At 37.5% G+C, this 18,216-nt stretch overlaps 1 protein-coding gene across 1 annotated transcript; it reads right to left on the bottom strand.

The window, feature by feature from the left end:
- Positions 1–280: 280 nt before the first annotated feature.
- Positions 281–10,751, bottom strand: LOC137405561 (sodium/potassium-transporting ATPase subunit beta-2-like). Its single transcript, XM_068091855.1, has 7 exons — positions 10,553–10,751; positions 9,574–9,714; positions 7,816–7,926; positions 5,633–5,820; positions 4,886–5,101; positions 3,800–3,889; positions 281–875 (listed from the first exon to the last, which is right to left on the bottom strand). The coding sequence occupies exons 1-7, from the start codon at positions 10,647–10,649 to the stop codon at positions 786–788; spliced, it is 933 nt and encodes a 310-aa protein (XP_067947956.1). The 5' UTR covers positions 10,650–10,751; the 3' UTR covers positions 281–785.
- Between the last annotated feature and the right edge of the window lie 7,465 nt (positions 10,752–18,216).

The following is an 18,216-nucleotide window of genomic DNA, read 5'->3' as shown; positions in this document are numbered from 1 at the left end:
CAATGTTGCTGCGTCTTCATATTTCTCATAGACGTACAACTCTAAATGGCTCGGTTTGGGAATTAAGAGATACGCATATCTAAAGGATGGAGAGGTCGTTCTATGTACTTTGTTGTAATATAATTATGTGGTTTTTAATATGGAAAACTTCAGTGAAACAATTTTTTATATCAAGATTTGGAATTTTCAGCAATGGATATAGTTGATATTGTTCTATATACTCAATTTCTAGATTCCTAGGTTAGATAATTGAGAAATCCAAGATCAATGTCAATTATTGTGCACAAGTTAAAATATTTTATTATAATGTATAAAAGACGGCATAAAAAATGTTTGCAGTTTCATCACATTCTCTTTCGATTATCAACTATAAGTATATAAATGGCTCTGCAATAGTTAAAACTTAATACTTCTAAACACTCTAAATAAAAGTGCCCTTAATCTTTTACATGAGAGAAATATGACCCATAAAAGCATCTTTACAAATGAAGATTTGCACATAAGAATCTGTTGCTGAACAAACGTAAACTGTGGAATGTTATAAGAGACTTGTATCAAGGCATATCCAAAGGCCAAGAGCACTCGGCAGTTATATGACAAGAACTAGTAAAAGTAAAATCAGGAATGTTATTTGTCAATGTAATCATAGATGTATAAACGCACGATCTACAGATATATCAATAAAATTTTTAGAGATATATTGATGAAGCAAATGGTAATTACTCATGAAGCAAACCATAGATGTATACATTCACAATAAGAAACATGCGACCTCTCAGTCTTTCCTAGTCCTTGAGTAGCTCAAACTTCACAATTCCATGCTTTTGCGCTTTGCCACTATTAACGATGTTTCTGGCATACATTGTGCAGACAATCTAAAAAATATGTTTAGCACTCAGCAACTTGATGTATGTAAAACTTGTCATTTCTGATTTTATTAAAATTAACATCAATTGACACAGTCAAACATCTCCTTATGCGGCTATTCAAAGTTTCTTGAAACATTGCAGTTTCATGAGTGAATGTGACCTTGTACAAACTTATACATATATAAGTTCCACCTTATGTACACATGGAACTTAGGCAAAACACATCTTTACCATAATAAGAGCGTGTCTGCCTGTTTATCGGTCCGAATCTATACAGAGAGCTTTAGGAAAACGAATTGCACCACATAGGAATCAAACCGGGAGTGTAAGATTAAAAATCACATGCTACACCACTTGGTCACCTTACGGCTTCACAAATAGTGAGAAAAAATCTAAACATATTTAAAATTCATCAGTGTAAATGAGAGTAGATGTGTGATGTGACTCCGTGACCAGCCACTTCTAGCTCTTCACCTACACACTGTTGAGTCTAGGAATCTTAATTTAAATACAGCTCGTGGCACCAATTCAGTTTATTTCAATTTTTTTATTTTTCTTTTTACATATTTCGCATAAGCCTTAGCTTAACTTCTGCATAGATTTTGAGCAGTGGAACAAATTAAACTAAAAACAATGCATTGTTAAAAATAATTTGCTCCAATATACATACAGTGGTTTCAACGTATGACTTAGGAATAACTGAGCTACCCACGTACAGGCCCTACTGCATAGATATAAAGATAGAACTGAGATTTGCCAAAAATAGAATCTCTAGCTATGATTAAAGCGGTGGTACTTTGTGGCTGGAGGCAGCTTAGATTTACTGTATGAGTTCAATGATGTAGATACAATACTAACACAACAGTTCTTTGTGAATGAAGAGAGAAAGTGGGCGCGTATTATGGGCATAATTCTCTCTACAGCTGGGGCTAAATAAAATCAGTTCAGGAACTCTTTGCTGTTGAAGGAAAAAACTAGAATTGCCCCGATTTTGATATCGGAATCGGTGCCAATATGGATGTTAAGTATCTGAATCGGTATCGGCCGATCTTTTCTTAAAAAATCGGAAACTTCAGATACTTTTTACATATCAGCTATTTAGCAGAAACCTGTATTTTAGCCTGCTACTTTAATAAAAAATCATCAGCTGCGAGTTCCTTGCTTTTACCTAATGAATTCCGGACCTGTCACACAATCTATTTCATGTCTATAGCCTAATAAACATCCACACAGCTGAGCAATATTTTTGGCTTTAGTCAGGATGTAATCACAAAGTGCGGTATTTCCCAATTACAGCGATATGATTTATTGCAGCCAATCACAAACAATAGAACCATAATGAGAAACAAGAATGCGGTGTAATTTTTCTATTTACTAGCATTGCGAAAATAATTTGAGCAATCGATGCATAAAGTTATCTCTCTCTTGATCATGACGATATGATGTATCGTTTGTATCGCATAAAATAACCTCAGTGGCTTATCGGTGTTTAGCCTGTTCTCCATAGTCTGTGGCAAGCGAGTCCTTCTTCAGTACGACTGGCTACATCGATAGTGATAGAAGAAAAAGACGTCTCACTGAGATAATTGAATCACTAACGGTAATTAAAAGACGCATTTATTTGCTCTAGACTTGTACAGGCGCAGCATTTTGTTCAGCAGTAGAAGAGAGACTTCATTATCACAGAGAGAGCTTTACCACTAACAGTAATTACCATTATTAATGACATATTTCAAGAAACATGGACTGTTTTGTTATTAGATGCACGGTATGTCAGTATGTGAATATATATACATGTATATCTTTTTTCATAAATACAAACAAATAAATACATTAATATTTATATTATTTTGCATTATATTTGCATAATACAATTACCAATAATCTATGCAACACAAAAGAATCTGAATCGGTATCTGAATCGGATTATTTTTCAATAAGAATCGGTATATCGAATCGGTATCTGAATCGGCTGGTGAAATTAGAATCGGGGCATCTCTAGAAAAAACCAGAGAAGCAATTTGCATGTTTGGGGGAAAATACAGTTTCAGCATAGAAACTTTTAGATGTGGAAGGGATGATACAGCCCTAGTTTATAAACACTTGGCTATCAGGGCTCTTTGCTATTGAAGGGTGAATATTAAGTCTGTACATAAGCACTTTGCTGTTGAATGGTAAATATTGAGCCAATACATGAGCTCTTTGGTGTTGAAGAATGAATATTGAGTCAGTACATGAGCTCTTTGCTGTTAAAGGGTAAATATTGAGTCAGTACATGAGCTCTTTAGTGTTGAAGGGTGAATATTGAGTCAGTACATGAGCTCTTTGGTGTTGAAAGGTGAATATTGAGTCAGTACATGAGCTCCTTGCTGTTGAAGGGTGAATATTGAGTCAGTACATGAGCTCTTTGCTGTTGAAGGGTGAATATTGATGCAATACATGAGCTCTTTGGTGTTGAAGGGTAAATATTGAGTCAGTACATGAGCTCTTTGCTGTTGAAAGGTAAATATTGAGTCTGTACGTTAGCTCTTTGGTGTTGAAAGGTAAATATTGGGTCAATACATAAGCTTTTTGCTGTTGAAGGGTGATTATTGAGTCAATACATGAGCTCTTTGCTGTTGAAGGGTGAATATTGAGTCAATACATGAGCTCTTTGGTGTTGAAGGGTAAATATTGAGTCAGTACATGAGCTCTTTGCTGTTGACGGGTGAATATAATATTAGAATAGCAGAAGTTTGAAAGTAAAGAAATATTATAACACTAGTACAATTGTGTATAACAACTACACCAAAATGAAAATAGGAAATACCATATAAGCAGATATTTGCTTCTGAAGGAAACACGTAATATCAGAATAATTGCCATTTATAATAATAAATTAATAATGGTAATTTAAAATAATAATAATAATGGTCGTTTACAGATATTACCTGTATAACAACTCGTCGGTTGAAATTCTTAAACTTCATCATGATAAATGGAGAAAGAAACCCTTCCTGGTTTAGAAATGGATAGTTTATCTACAAAAGACAAAATTATTATGCATTCCATGGAATGATATCTAACATTTTGTTCAAACATCACATACTCTATGCAGTGCACTACTAAAACTCGACAGAACTAAAATTACATTTGGTCTTTATCTGCACACCGTTTACGACCTTGGCAACAATTGATATTAGAAAACATGATAGACAGCATGAGATGCACATGAAAGGTGACAATCTAAGATAAATATGTTGAATGCAAAAAGTGACAAGAGAACAGACATAACATAACAACTACTCCTAACAATGGAGTAGGATATTTGCTTGTTATTGTTGGAGTGCAAACAGAAGCTCGGTTGAGATTTAACTTGGGAGGTAGATGCACCTCTGCATCCACAAACTTGGCCTTCCTCCTGTGTACCTGTGACAAAGATCTAAATGACCGGTGAAGAAGCTGGCTAGGGTGAATGTGGATTTACCCACCCTTGTTTTTAGCAATGAGGTCCTTACACTCTCATTGCCACACCAGATCTAGACTCAGAGGTCAAGGTTGTCTATTTAGTCATTAGCAGTACACACAAGGAACGCATAAAACAAGAGGGTAGAATTGGAAGACTAGAGAAACTGCTCAAAAGATAAAACACGGTGTTATCTTTTTTCAAACACATTTAGAGGTCATTGCTTCCTATTTCAACAGTCTATATGAATGATAGCGCATAGCCCTGGCTCTCTGCTTCAACTACTCCAAACATCAACAGCCTACATTCTACATATACACCAACACATGACCTCGGTTAGTGCTGGACAATCAAACAGCATTTATATCACATCTTACATATTACCTTAGCATATAAATTAGTCACAAAAGATGGCTCCACCTAATTGACATATTCAGACAGCAAATCCCTATTTGTACATTAATCCATAGAAGTCTACTGAAAGTCAAACATATTCAATTTAGTAGCTGCAACAACAACTGGGAACATTATACTAGATCGACTGCAGTTTACTAGATCAACTCATCCTTACCTTTGGGAGTCCTGCATAGCCATTGTCCTGTTCATTCGGATAGAAGACAATTCCGCCGTCCAAGATATTTTCACGATCAGCTGGGTTTTCTCCCTCACACCCGATAGCAATTGTCAGGTTTGGAGTGAATGCTAAGAATCGTGGTTGTGTCTTCAGTTTATTGTCCTGCACCAGTTCATCAATGGATGCATATGGCTGCGGGCTGAAACCAAATACCTGCAGAGACCAAAGCGTTTGTGAAGACCATCGTTCAACTTTGGTGAAATATAACGCAACTACTAAATCGCGAAAAATGTTCTTGGAGATGTCTGTCCACAAAAATACCTAAACACATCTGCACAAGCAAATATATAAACACATGCATAGACACAGATACACTTAAACACACGCGCACACACACACCCACACATACAACCGATTTCACCTACGGCTGTAAATTGGAGTTGAAGGCTTACACAATGCATTGTATTGGTTTGCCACGTTGCATCCCCTTAAGTGTAGGGAATTTAATAAGAATTTAATTAACTCACTAAAAAAATCTGTATCTTTTTTATAAAGAAGACATGACCTTAAAAATCAATGTGATTTTGTTGTTGCCTTTGAGAGACATCCAAAGCCCAGGAACTGACTCACCAGACCCAAGGGTTTGATCGAACCCAGGTTAACAACCACTGCTCTGGTGGAGTATGCAAAAAGAATCTGGATTCAACTTAGGTCTTGCCAAAAACACGTGAACCATATCCTTACCCTGTTCATCTTTAGCAAAACACATGGTTGGCCATCTTCATAGCCAAAGTCCTTCTCTTTAGTGCATTCTGATTTGCCTATCATCTCATCAATATCAACCCGACATGTGCTCTCTAGAGGCCTCACAGCCAGAGGGCTCACTGAGCACTCGACTAGTTTTCGACCTTGGTATAAGTTGTTCTCATACTCTGAAATAGAACGCTTGAAGAATCAAAACCTGTCGAGCTAAAACAACTACTGTAGACATCTTGTGTAACAAACATTGCTAAAATGCACATTCATGGTTCAAAAGTAAGGAGACATCTGGAATAATCTAGTATTTTTGAAATACATATATACTAGATGCGCTACCCAGCGTTGTCCGGGTATTTAAAATCAGCTTATATACAATGAGAAGTAATGAGAGTTGCCTGCCACTTGTTATTAGCCTAGCACATTGCCAATGGAAAATTTGAGTAAGCTTACTAATAAAAACTACCCATTCTAATGACTTTGCGTCGTGACGGAGAGCTGTACACGCGTGCAAGCAATTAATGGCAAGACAGATCGACCAATTGCCATATTCAATGGCAATTGCCATATTTGATCCAATCTTGCCATATTTCATTGAATATGACAAAGCGGATGACCATAATCGTAATGGCACCATAATTACCATTGATAATTCTCATAGCATCACATCATCCTCGTACACAAATATTACATGACTATTAATACATGCTCAAAGCAAACAAATCATATTGTTTTTTCTTCAGCAAAATTAATGGCTTATGATATATGGTAAAATTTTCGTAAATAATTTCGAAAAATAACTTGGATAATTAAACTGTCAACTCACTTGTTGACAAGTGTTTAAAGATCAACTTACACAAACCTTCTGGTAGATTTTATCAGAAAGTATCGATACTTTTATATCATTTACGATTGTTGTTCAAGTTCAAAGTGATCTGACTGCCAGGAGTGTCAAGCTTAAAAATGAGAAAACTTGATTGCGGTGGCAACGTTCAGAAGCAAACTAGGTCTCCTAAAATGACAACAGCCGCCGTGTTTCCAGTTTGGCCCTCTCGTTAGACAGCGGCCATTGCGTTCCGGTTGCAGCGTTACAGGTCTCTAGTGCATAAATTTGATTTTGTATTCGCTCTTGATTACGAAAATAAAACTTGAGCCAATATAGCTCCCCATATATTTCCGCAGATGTTTCAGATAATTTAAAAATAGGTTAGGTTGGTTAGAAATTGTCTGACTTTTGCCTCTAAATGCTGTGTAAACATATAAGTACTTTATAACTATGAGATCGTATGTTTATCACAAGTTTATAAACAATATGCACGACTGCTGCCATCATTTTTAAAGAAGTCTGGACAAGTCTTTTTCTTGTGAGAGTTTTAACCGCGGTCAAGTTTTGTCGAATTTAATCTTGAAACATCCTGGCAATCAGATCACCTCAAACATCAAAAACATCAGCAAATGATAGAAAAATACTGATAATTTTTGATAAAATCTACTGAAATTTCGTGCAAGTTCATCCTTAAAAAACTGACTGATAAGTTAATCAAACTTTTGTACATGCCCTGAGATGTCCCGAGATGCTTCGTACTCTATCAACCAATCAAAATTACAGACTAAATGATTCCGTAGTTCTAACAATAGCGAGAGACTCTATGTTTCTGGCTCATATTCATTATCAAGTATGTATGAATCTATCGGCTATTGTTTTCCATTGGCTTGAAATCTTCGTTTAATTCAAATCACCAAACATAAGCATGAGTTGGCAAGGCCGGCAAGCATTTTTCTAAATAATTAAATTATCAAAAAAAATACTAATAATCATCTAATTTATACTACTAAATGACTTAGATTTTGAGAAAACGGAATTAAAAATTTATACTCATATTTTCGTATGTTTTAATTCTAAGAAATAATTTCCTTTTTTCCATCACTATTACGGCTCACACTATCCTTCTGATAGTTTAGTTTGTTAAAACTAAAATATGTAATATTAGTAGTTTAACAGTATTCGGGCAGCACAGAATTCCACTATGCGAAAGGGAAATGTACACACGCATATTTACAAAACTGGAATGAAACTTCGAGATGGTATTTGTTGCAAAAACTTCATATGTGAAGACAAACAGTTGATACAATTTTACATCGTAGGTCAAACAACTCCTACGGTTACTTACGCATGAGGTAGGACTCCAGATGATCAGTATAAGGTTTGTAACTGCTCGGCTTGCCTTGCTGGAATCTAATGAGGGTCGTGTCAAACTGAGGAAGTGGTCTGATGCCGAGCCCTGTGTAAGAATCAGTGACAACCATCAACGAGTCATGCCTCAATAAAATTTTTTTACTATAATAAGTTGCAGCGTTATGCGTCTCTATTATGTCGGTCTCTTTGCTGCTATAGATGTCATGATCGCACTGTCGCTTGATCTGAACCTTTGAACAACAATCAAGTTTTGTCGATTGTAATTATAAAACGTCCTGGCATCAGGTCACCTCAAACACAAAAAACAATTCCAAAAAAATAAATACTAATATTTTCTGGAAAAACGTAAAATTTTTTGGAAGTTCATCTTTAAAATGAAACTTGTTTTATTCTAAGGATACGTATTTTATGTTTTAAAGTGAGTGTTCTGACCGCTGTCTTGAAGTTAACAAGTCACTGGAGGTGGTGGTTTGGTGAAAAGTCAACTATATGTTTCATGTGGCGATGAGAAAGTACAAAAATTATTTATCACACTACAACAGGCATTATTCTACAGCAATATTCCTTCGTGAACTGCATAAACTATAAAATACACTATTGAATTTATAGGTGAAACTGTGTATGAGCAACTTCTGACAGATTGAGTGAGATGTCTGGTTAGCTTATTGCAAGCAGACGCTGAGCGTGTTTTCAAAAGGACTGCTGCACAAAAATTGGCTCTGTGATCTTAGCTTGACAAGGCTGAGCTCATTGGCGAAGTAAACTTCACGACTGTTGACCTGCGTAGCTGCAGAGACTAATCCAAGATTGTTCTTCTCACCACTGGAGGTTTTTAGGGAAAGGAAACCCGACCTGTTGTTTGACGGGCAGGCATTATAGACCACTGCATCACAACCTTAAAGTACTTTTGCAATATCCTGATTAACAAAAAAGCATTATATTAACCGGAAATAATAATTTGCCTGAAGACATGTCATCATTGAAGATGAACTCACACAAAATCTTAGTGAAATTTATAAAAAAAATATCAGTATTTTTCTATCATTTGTGGTTGTTTTTGATGCTTGTGGTGATCTGACCACCAAGATGTTTCTAAATTAAAATCAATAAAACTCCATCTCGTTTAAACCGCTTAAAAGAAAAATACTTGCAAAATGACATCACTAGTTGTTATCATTGCAATAGTTGATACCGACTATTGCATGCAATTTTCAGCGTCACTCGTCCCTATTGTGTCAATCTCTTTGCAACTATAGACATCGTAATCACACTTTCACTTGATCTGAGTATTTCATAAGTATGCTGAGTCACAAATTCTATGACAAAGGAAAAATTAAACAAATCTAACGTAAAGTCCATTTTAACTCTCAAAGCTGCTTTCTCAAATCAGAAGTTTGGTGATATAACAAAATATTTATGGTGACAGATTCCACTACTTTAGGTTTTGTCCACATTTGGCCATATTTTCCATATTCATGGATTATACGCGCGGCATTACGTAAATATAGAAACAAATCTTATCACACCATTTGGGAAACAACTCAAGTAGGATTAGTCGAAACCAAAATGAAACGGTCAGTTTGAAGGGTTTCACTAAAATAAATATACCTTGAGCAAGAGATATTTCTTCACAACTAATATTCAAGGGGCTTAATAAAGAATAAAGTCAGGATCGTCCTAGTTTACCAGATGAAACTTACTATAAGTGTACATGTGAAATAATTCGACTAACCTGGATTATTCATGGTCAAGGAATCCTCACCATACCATTTGGGCACAGTGTTGTCAAGAGTCTCATAGAACACAGCGATACAAGCCACAACAAAGGCAGCGAGGAAGAGATAAAGTCCGATTAAGTAGACAGTAATGAGAGCTGCAAAAAATTGAATATATTGAATATAAATGCATGACTCATCGGATTCATGAAACAGTAACATCCACAAATACAATAAGCCGAGTAGCATTAAGAGATAGCTGTTTTTAATTAATTTTCATTGAACGTGATTTAAATCCCAAAAAAGAATCCCATTTTGATGTATTTCAGATATATTATTGTTAATAGAGTGAACAGCAAAGCTGAATACACAAATGCACACTTTGAGCAACTAAATTTTAGAGACTCAACTATCTATGATCTAGGCATTTGTGAAGATTGTCAGTTTTGGATGTCTGTTGACAAGCATTTTAGGCTTAATTACCATGTTAGGCAGGAAATAAAAAGTCGTCAGATGCTTCACACACACGCTGGGTTTACTATAGAACGTATTTGCTCAATATTCAAATTTGCTAACAGCTATTGAAAAACTTTATTAACTAATATGAAACATATTCCTAATTTACATACATAAGATGTCCACATCACGTAGACGGTCTTAGGGGCATGACGGTGGATAGTCAATAAACATGTAAACCTTATAATAAGTCTATTTAGGGTATACTAATCAGCAAATCTACAGAGAACTTTTACCTTTTTAGGCTAACGCATCTATGATCAGCCATTTGTAATTTAGCAATTTTTTGACTTCAGCAAAGATGTGTGTAGTAAAATTACTGCCCTAGCCAATATTGCATTGACTATCCTAAGTGTTACGACCACTTATTTGAAATTAGTGTATTTTTCATTGAGCTACTCGATTGTTGAAAAAATTCTGGCGCAAAAACTGGTTATGCTGCAGTGTTGACAATCCAGAGGAAGGAAAAATAATATTTACCCCAACTATCTATAGATCGGCCTAAAAATTTTAGCTCATCGCTGTTCCAAATAAAACGTAATGTAGAATTTGGCTTCTCATCATGACCGTAAGCCATTATGGTCTCAGATTATAGTTTTTACTACTAAATATTTCATGAGATGTCGCGGCCTACTTAAAAAGATATCGGAATAACTAAATCGGTGAACGAGTGTTAGCGAGAGCATGTGGTGAGCTGCCCATAAACTAATCGTCATCGAAGGACGGCTTCGAATGAATCCGCCAGAGCTTGCTCGCGTCTACTTGTATATCCTGTTACCGTACATGTTCGGAGTTGTCTTCTTCTGTTATGGCTGTTGGCTATCTTATCTGTATTACGAGCGTTTTTTATATGATAGCAGAGTGAGACTATACTAGCAGGCTGCATCGTCTATCAATGACAACTTCTGGACTTCTCTGAAACACACATAGTGTGTCGAATGCCAGCAATCATTGAGACGTAATATGATAACCTAACAAACAACTACACGCAGCTTGTATAAAAATAATAGTCAAAGACTTATGAAATAGCAATCAAGAAATATTGTGGAACCTAAAAAGGTTGTAAGACATAGCATTACACAATATTTAATGGCTGAGAAGTAGTGTCAGGGTTTGAAACAATAGACGACCAATAAGTCAAAAGAAATAATAAATTGTGGGATAACGGAATACCACAACTGCTGGAAAACATTGCAGCAAGCACTGCAATACATCAACAAGCAAACATGAAAATCTAGGGCAATTGTCATGCCGCTAGAAATATCAAGCATGGGAGTTGTCCAACCATAACAGCTGATGCAATGTGATTATATGGAACATCAGTTGGATTACAAGTTGTCTGATCAATATAATGAAAAGCTTATGAATGAAAAACAGCGCAAAATTGCAACTAAATTATGATTGCTATTGACTAACACCTTTTAATATGAAAGATACTAACTGGCTAAAACAATTACTAATGGCTATTCAGTGAAGCAAACAACTATACAGGGTGTCAAGCACAAGGAAAGGTATATCACCGATATTACGGGAGCCAGCTAGATTTACGACTTGTTAGAGCTGTTGGAGCTGTTAGAGCGAAGTAGCAGTCAGCATACACCAGATCAGCAACCAGCCATATACGAGACAATTATTTACAACACTTTATTTAGTACACTTAGATATAGCTTATAACAGCATTTTAGTCTAGAAAATGTTGTATTGCGTAGCAGTAGAAAAATACAGCATAATTTTTCATTAACCAAGATATTGTATTTTATGCAAAAAGATTTCCAAAATGGATGTGACAAGAATGACATAAATTGATAATATTTTTTTTGCTTCATATAAATTAGCTAGCTAGTAGCGTCTTAGGATGAGGATTACTGCAAAATTAATTTCACAATGCTACTACTATTAGTTTTTGAGTTATGGCCAGTTTGGTACAATTTGTTGCCGGACTTGGAATATTTTTCGCTTGTCGTCATGGGATTCCATGATCAATTTTAGCTCACCGCAGCAAATCTGAAACAGAAATGATGCAAGAAATGATGCAAGAACCACAAGCAAAACACAACCAGCCAATAACCTTTAGCAATGTTTCAAGGACAAGTATAAAAGAGGGGCAAAATCGACAAGAAAGCAGAGGGAGCCAGTGTGTAGTTGTTACTAGTTAGATGGTAGGAGATTATTTATTCTGCATGTGAACACTGATAATAAAGAAGTAGCCATTGCCGTTGTAACGAGCGCAACTGTCTGTATTTTCATGATGTCCTTTAACACAAAAACCGGAGGTACACGACTCCTAGTATTATACAATGCAGTGTAACATAACACGAATATAGCACATCTCCTTTCCTAAGTATGTTTGAAGCAATGAGTAAAACAAAAATGCCTTTGAAATGAGTAAAACCAAACATGAGTAACAAAGTGATATAACTAACATGACTAGCAAAGGGAATGCACTGAGTACTGTAAGCAACTAGCTACAGAATGAATAACATATAAAATCTATAATCTGACTGACTGGCGATGCCTAGGATTTTTCAATCAGTCGACGTGGCGGTCTGATTGTACGACGGGGTCTCGAAGTCGTAGGCGTGCTATCCATACTTTGGGCACAACTTGACAGAGAACTGTGTGAATCCGGATTGTCAGGTATTGAATTGTCTGTATTGGGCGGAGAGTCAATAAGTGCTGTTCGGTTTCGGCGAATCTCGCTACCTGCAGATACTATGTACGTGCGGTTAGGTAACACCTCCTTCACTTGTCCATATCGTTGTAAATCACGTACAAATACGGGGCTACCTTTTCGTAGGGTAGGCAACTCTTTAACCTGTTGTGATCGGTCATGTCGCTTTTTCATTTTCACCTTGTATTCCTCATTGACAGACTGGAATGCTTTGTGATCTACCTGGCTGGTTGTGTGATAGTGAATTTGAGCAACCTGTGTACGAAGACTACGGTTCATTAGCAACTCAGCGGGCGATCTTCCTCCATGTATCGGCGATGTACGATAAGCTAGAAGTCCTAGGTACAAATCTCCAGATTTCTGAAGTATGGACTTTATAGTCTTAACCATTCGTTCTGCAGCACCGTTGGCTCTGGGATACATAGGCGATGAAGTCACACTTTGAAACTTGTAGGTTTTTGCAAAGTCTCTAAAATCTTGTGAAGAGTATTGTGGTCCATTATCAGACAGAACCATTTCGGGTAATCCGTGCCTGGCAAAAATGCTTTTCATCTGGTTGATTACACTTTTGCTGCTTTCATTGGGTAGTAGGGCTACCTCTGGGTATCGAGAGTAGCAGTCAGTCACGAGTAGATAAGGCTTTCTACTGTGATAAAATAAGTCGGTGCCTACTATCTGCCATGGACGGCTAGGAGTGGCTGTAGGTAGTAAAGGTTCTTTAGTGACAGGAGCGGTCTCTTTACATACCCCACAGTTTTTAATCATTTCCTCTATCTCTCGTGCCATGTTTGGCCACCAGACGCATTGACGTGCACTCTCGGTACACTTATTTAATCCTAAATGCCCTTCATGCAGGTTGGCTAAAGTTTCCAGACGTTCTGTTTGTGGAATAATTATGCGGTTTTGATAAGTCAACAAATCATTGCACAGCGTAATATACCTTCTGCTTTCAAAGTATGGTTTGATTATGGAATTGATACTGAACAAATAGTGTGGCCACCCAGAGTTTACATACTTCTTGACCTGGCACATCACTTCGTCCGCTTCTTGAGACAGCCTAAGCTTTTCAACATGCATATCTGTGCTTGGCATGAGCATAGCTTGACGAGAATACATGTCTACTTCTTCTACAAATAGAGTATCATTCTCTGTGGGAATGGCGCATGGGTATCTTGACACTGCATCAGCAGAAACATTCTCCTTACCAGGAATATGCTTTATCTGGTATTTGAAACGTATTAGTCTTAGCCTGAATCGTTGTATTCAAGCTGGCAGTTTACTGTTTTCCTGATCTCCAGGCAGTACCACTAAAGGTTTGTGGTCGGCCTCTATAGTAAGGTCACGTATACCAATGATATATCGAGCAAACCTCTCTGCGGCCCAAGTAACTCCCAATGCCTCCTTCTCTATTACGGCATATTTACGTTCAGTTTTGGACAGAGATCGGCTTGCAGCAGCTACTAGTCGACGGGTGCCATCTGACTGTTTCTGACTCAAGACAGCTCCTAACCCGTAGTCGGACACATCCGTTGACAAATATGTCTCTTTATTTGGGTCATACGGGGCAAGAATTGGTTTAGATTTAAATTCCTCTTTGAGACGATCAAACGCTTTTTGCTGTCAACCATTCTATATCCAACAACTCTTTTTGCACAAGAGCTCTCGGAGCGGTTGGCTGATATGGGCTACAGCAGAACTAAACTTGCCATATTGGTTGACTATGCCTAGGAAGCTCCTAACATCATGTACACACGTTGGTGTCGGAAAATCAAGCAATGCAGATATTCTTTCACCTGCGTGAATACCACTAGCGTCAATGCGATACCCTAAATACTCTACTGACGTTTTTTTTAGAGCACACTGGGCATGATTTAACGTTAGACCAGCGTCATTCATGTGACGTAGCACTTGCGATAAACGAGAGTTATGCTCTCTCTCATCATTACCCATCACTAATACATCATCCATATGTACTACGACACCTGCGATACCTTGTAATATTTTTGTCATTTCTATGCAGAATATCTCCTGAGCTGATTTTAGTCCAAATGGCAATTTACGGTAGTAGAAACGTCCAAATGGTGTCAAAAAAGTGGTGAGATGTTGGGATTTGGCAGACGATGGTATTTGCCAAAACTCGCAGTTGGCATCTAGTTTTGAAAATATGTGACCACCATTAAGTTACAACAGACTGGCCTCGACGGTTGCCTTGGGAAAAACTTCACGTCGTAAGTACTTATTGAGCTGTGTAAAGTCTGTACAGATACGAACACTGTCCTGTTTAGGTACAACGACCATCGGTGCACATCATTCCGTAGGCTGTTTTGCTTCTACAATAACGCCTAAAGATTCCATACGCTCTAACTTAGTTTTGTCAAGTAATGGAAAGGGTACGGCTCGTGGCACGAATATACTGTACGGCTTGGCATCGTCAGTCAGTCTGATTTCACATTCAGTCTATACAGCTCCTAGACTCTGAAAAAGTCTTTTATCAACAAAATTATCAACACCATTTGCAAAATCATCAACATTATCAACATTACAGGCAAGCAAACCAAGACTTTGACATGCAAATTTGCTCAATAGGTTCACATCTTGATTATGCACAACGTAAATTGTTTCTGATATAGATTTATTACCATGTGTAAGAATTGCATCAATTTGACCAATACAAGGTATTTCTAAGTTACCAGGACCTCTTAGTCTCTTAGTATTGGGCTGCAATGGAGTGGATATAGCATTTGGTCCACACACAGTTGCTGCAGCACCAGAATCTAGTTTAAATGTTGCTGTATTGGTATGTCCCTGTATGTCAATGGCTAGTTTGGCCATCCATGGTTTACTGACATTTCCATCGTTGTTCTTGATTTCTCCAGTAAACAGCTCGACTTTAGTCACAGATTTTCCAGAGAAGCACATTTGCTTCCAATGGCCTCTCTTGCCACATGCAGTACAAGTAGATCTCAATGCTGGGCAGGAGTCTCTGGAATGTGGGGCTTTTCCACAGTGTTGACATCGATCTTTAGAGATAGATGAGGCAACCCTATTTTTTGCAGAAGTGTTGTCAAAGCTATTGGCCCGTCCTTGGGTTGTTGGCCTGTGTCTAACATTACCAGTATTTGATGATTTGTGTCCTTTTAAGTAAGTTTCGGTTTGAGCTAGATGTGTCATTCTTTCGGCTATGTTGTGGCTGTCATGAACTGAATCTGTTGGCATGTACATCTACAGCTGATCCACTGACTACTGACTGTGCTTGTTTAGCTGATTCAAAGCGTCTAGCTATCATCACTGCGTCATCTAGCATCAGATCTGCATCGGCTAGTAGTTTTTCACTCAACTTGTCTTCAGTAACGCCCACTACTAATCTGTCACGTATTAGCTCTTCTCGTAGATCTCTATAGTTACAAAACTCGACTTGGCGATATAGATTGTGAATAAACACATCTATAGAATTACTACCTTGTGTCAGTTTGTTGAACTTAGCTCTCTCAACAATGAGATTTCTCCTAACTACGAAGTATTCTATGAGTGCATTGATCACAGAATCGTAGTCAGTTTCTTCTATTCCACGGCTAAGCACTACATCCTCTGCTTGCTCCCCTAACGTATAAATAAGAGTGTTAATCTGTTCACACTGAGGTCTAGTATCCAAACCGCTCGCTTCTCTATACCCCCTCCATCTACTATACCATCTCGTCCAACCGGCAGGTTCGGCAAAGTCAAATTTGTCAGGTGGGTACAGCTTGGGTGCAGAATAATGCACTCTTAATGGCTCCACCGTTTGTTCATCAGCATCACCGGCTTCCCCCTCTTCATCAGACATGATACAAACACCGCTGCCACCATGTGTAGTTGTTACTAGTTAGATGGTAGGAGATTATTTATTCTGCACGTGAACACTGATAATAAAGAAGTAGCCATTGCCGTTGTAATGAGCGCAACTGTCTGTATTTTCATGACGTCCTTTAATACAAAAACCGGAGGTACACAACTCCTAGTATTATACAATGCAGTGTAAGATAACACGAATATAGCACAGCCAGAAGCGAAAAGCTGGCAGCAAGCCAGACGGCAAAAAAAGGGAGGAACTCGCAGCAAGCCAGACAGCAGAGAAGCAGCACAAGAAAGGAGTCAAAACAGGAGAAGACTAACAGAAGCCCAAGATAGCCAAGGAGCCAGCAGCAAACCTCATGCCGAGGGAATACACTGCAGATACGATTCACCCAAAGAGGTGGCAAACCAGGAAGCCATAAAGCCCTGAGAAGAGAGTTTATTCAGCACCCTGCCAACAGACAGAGCTACCGCTGCACGCCTAATAGATACATAATCATTGAACATAGTAAGACCATAACAAATAGGGCTAAGTATACAAGCATATTGTTATTTTTGCTTGAGCTAGTGAGTCTTGACAGAATAATTGTTAGTTTGACCTTTGGAAGAAAGTAGAGTTCATAGACACTTGAAAACAAACCACTGGCCTGTTATTGTCGATTATAAGATAATTACCTTCAGACAGTTGCAGACCTCACAATCCTAACACTACTTGCTGTGAGCATTGGACAGTGAGCATATTTGGACTCATGATTGGCGACAGTGCGATACTGTCAAAACAATTTCAAGGAAAGTTATAGTAGTGCCCATCTCCATTGATTGATTTATTGGCTGAATTTTGCCTTATAGCAACTGTCTGATTTTGTGGGACAGAAGTGCCACTTTGTCTGCGGTCCAAATCTGTCTTGGAAGAAATTGAACTCAAGGTCCAGAAGCTAACTATTGCACATAGAACCATTGTAGTATTTCACTCAAAGGAAACACAAAAACAATACATTTTATATTATTATTCAAGTATCAAATAATTATTATAATAATTATTATAACAAAAAAAACTTCAGATATTAAATAGTATAAATTTAAATTATTAAATAGTAAATTTTCTTCCTTGACAGTAGCGCGGCCAAATTGTTTGCCAATGACTCACATACACATACTATTACAATATTGTACTGAAATCAATGGAACATATCAGGAAGAAGAAGAAAAAAGAGAAGGAGGAGGAAAGGGAAGAGAAGGAGAGGAGGAGAACAGGAAGAGAAGGAGAGGAGGAGAACAGGAAAAGAAGAAAGAGGAGAGGAAGGAGGAGAAGAAGAAGAAAAAGAAGGAAGAGGAGAAGGAGGCGACGAAGGAGAAGAGAAAGAAGGAGAAAAAGAGGCCAGTTTTAGTTTATCACTTTATTGCATCTAACTAAACTACATGCACAGCAGCAGACAACAATATAATATTCAAATAATGTACTAAATCTGCAATAAATTGACTAGCGATCAGCAAATAACTCAGTTTAATACAGTACAGGATTTCACAACCCAACACTTTCTCGCGATACAACCTGTTGCACCTAACAGAAAAAAGCTGGAGGTAATTCTTTTTCCCTGCTAACACCAAAAGAGCTGTACCTTTCAATGATACAGCCTAAAGA

Source organism: Watersipora subatra, chromosome 10, assembly GCF_963576615.1.
Source record: "Watersipora subatra chromosome 10, tzWatSuba1.1, whole genome shotgun sequence".
Lineage (NCBI taxonomy): Eukaryota > Metazoa > Bryozoa > Gymnolaemata > Cheilostomatida > Watersiporidae > Watersipora > Watersipora subatra.
The sequence above is the reverse complement of the archived record's forward strand: the minus strand, read 5'-3'. Positions and strand labels throughout refer to the sequence as shown.

What these genes read in the sequence shown, in the direction of transcription:
- LOC137405561 (XM_068091855.1), bottom strand. Translation starts at nt 10,649, where the DNA reads ATGGCTTACGGTCATGATGAGAAGCCAAATTCTACATTACGTTTTATT. An exon ending in TCTGGAGTCCTACCTCATGC is followed by an intron (nt 5,821 to 7,815) that starts GTAAGTAACCGT and finishes GTTCTATTTCAG; the next exon opens with AGTATGAGAACAACTTATAC. An exon ending in ACCGACGAGTTGTTATACAG is followed by an intron (nt 876 to 3,799) that starts GTAATATCTGTA and finishes CATATTTTTTAG; the next exon opens with ATTGTCTGCACAATGTATGC.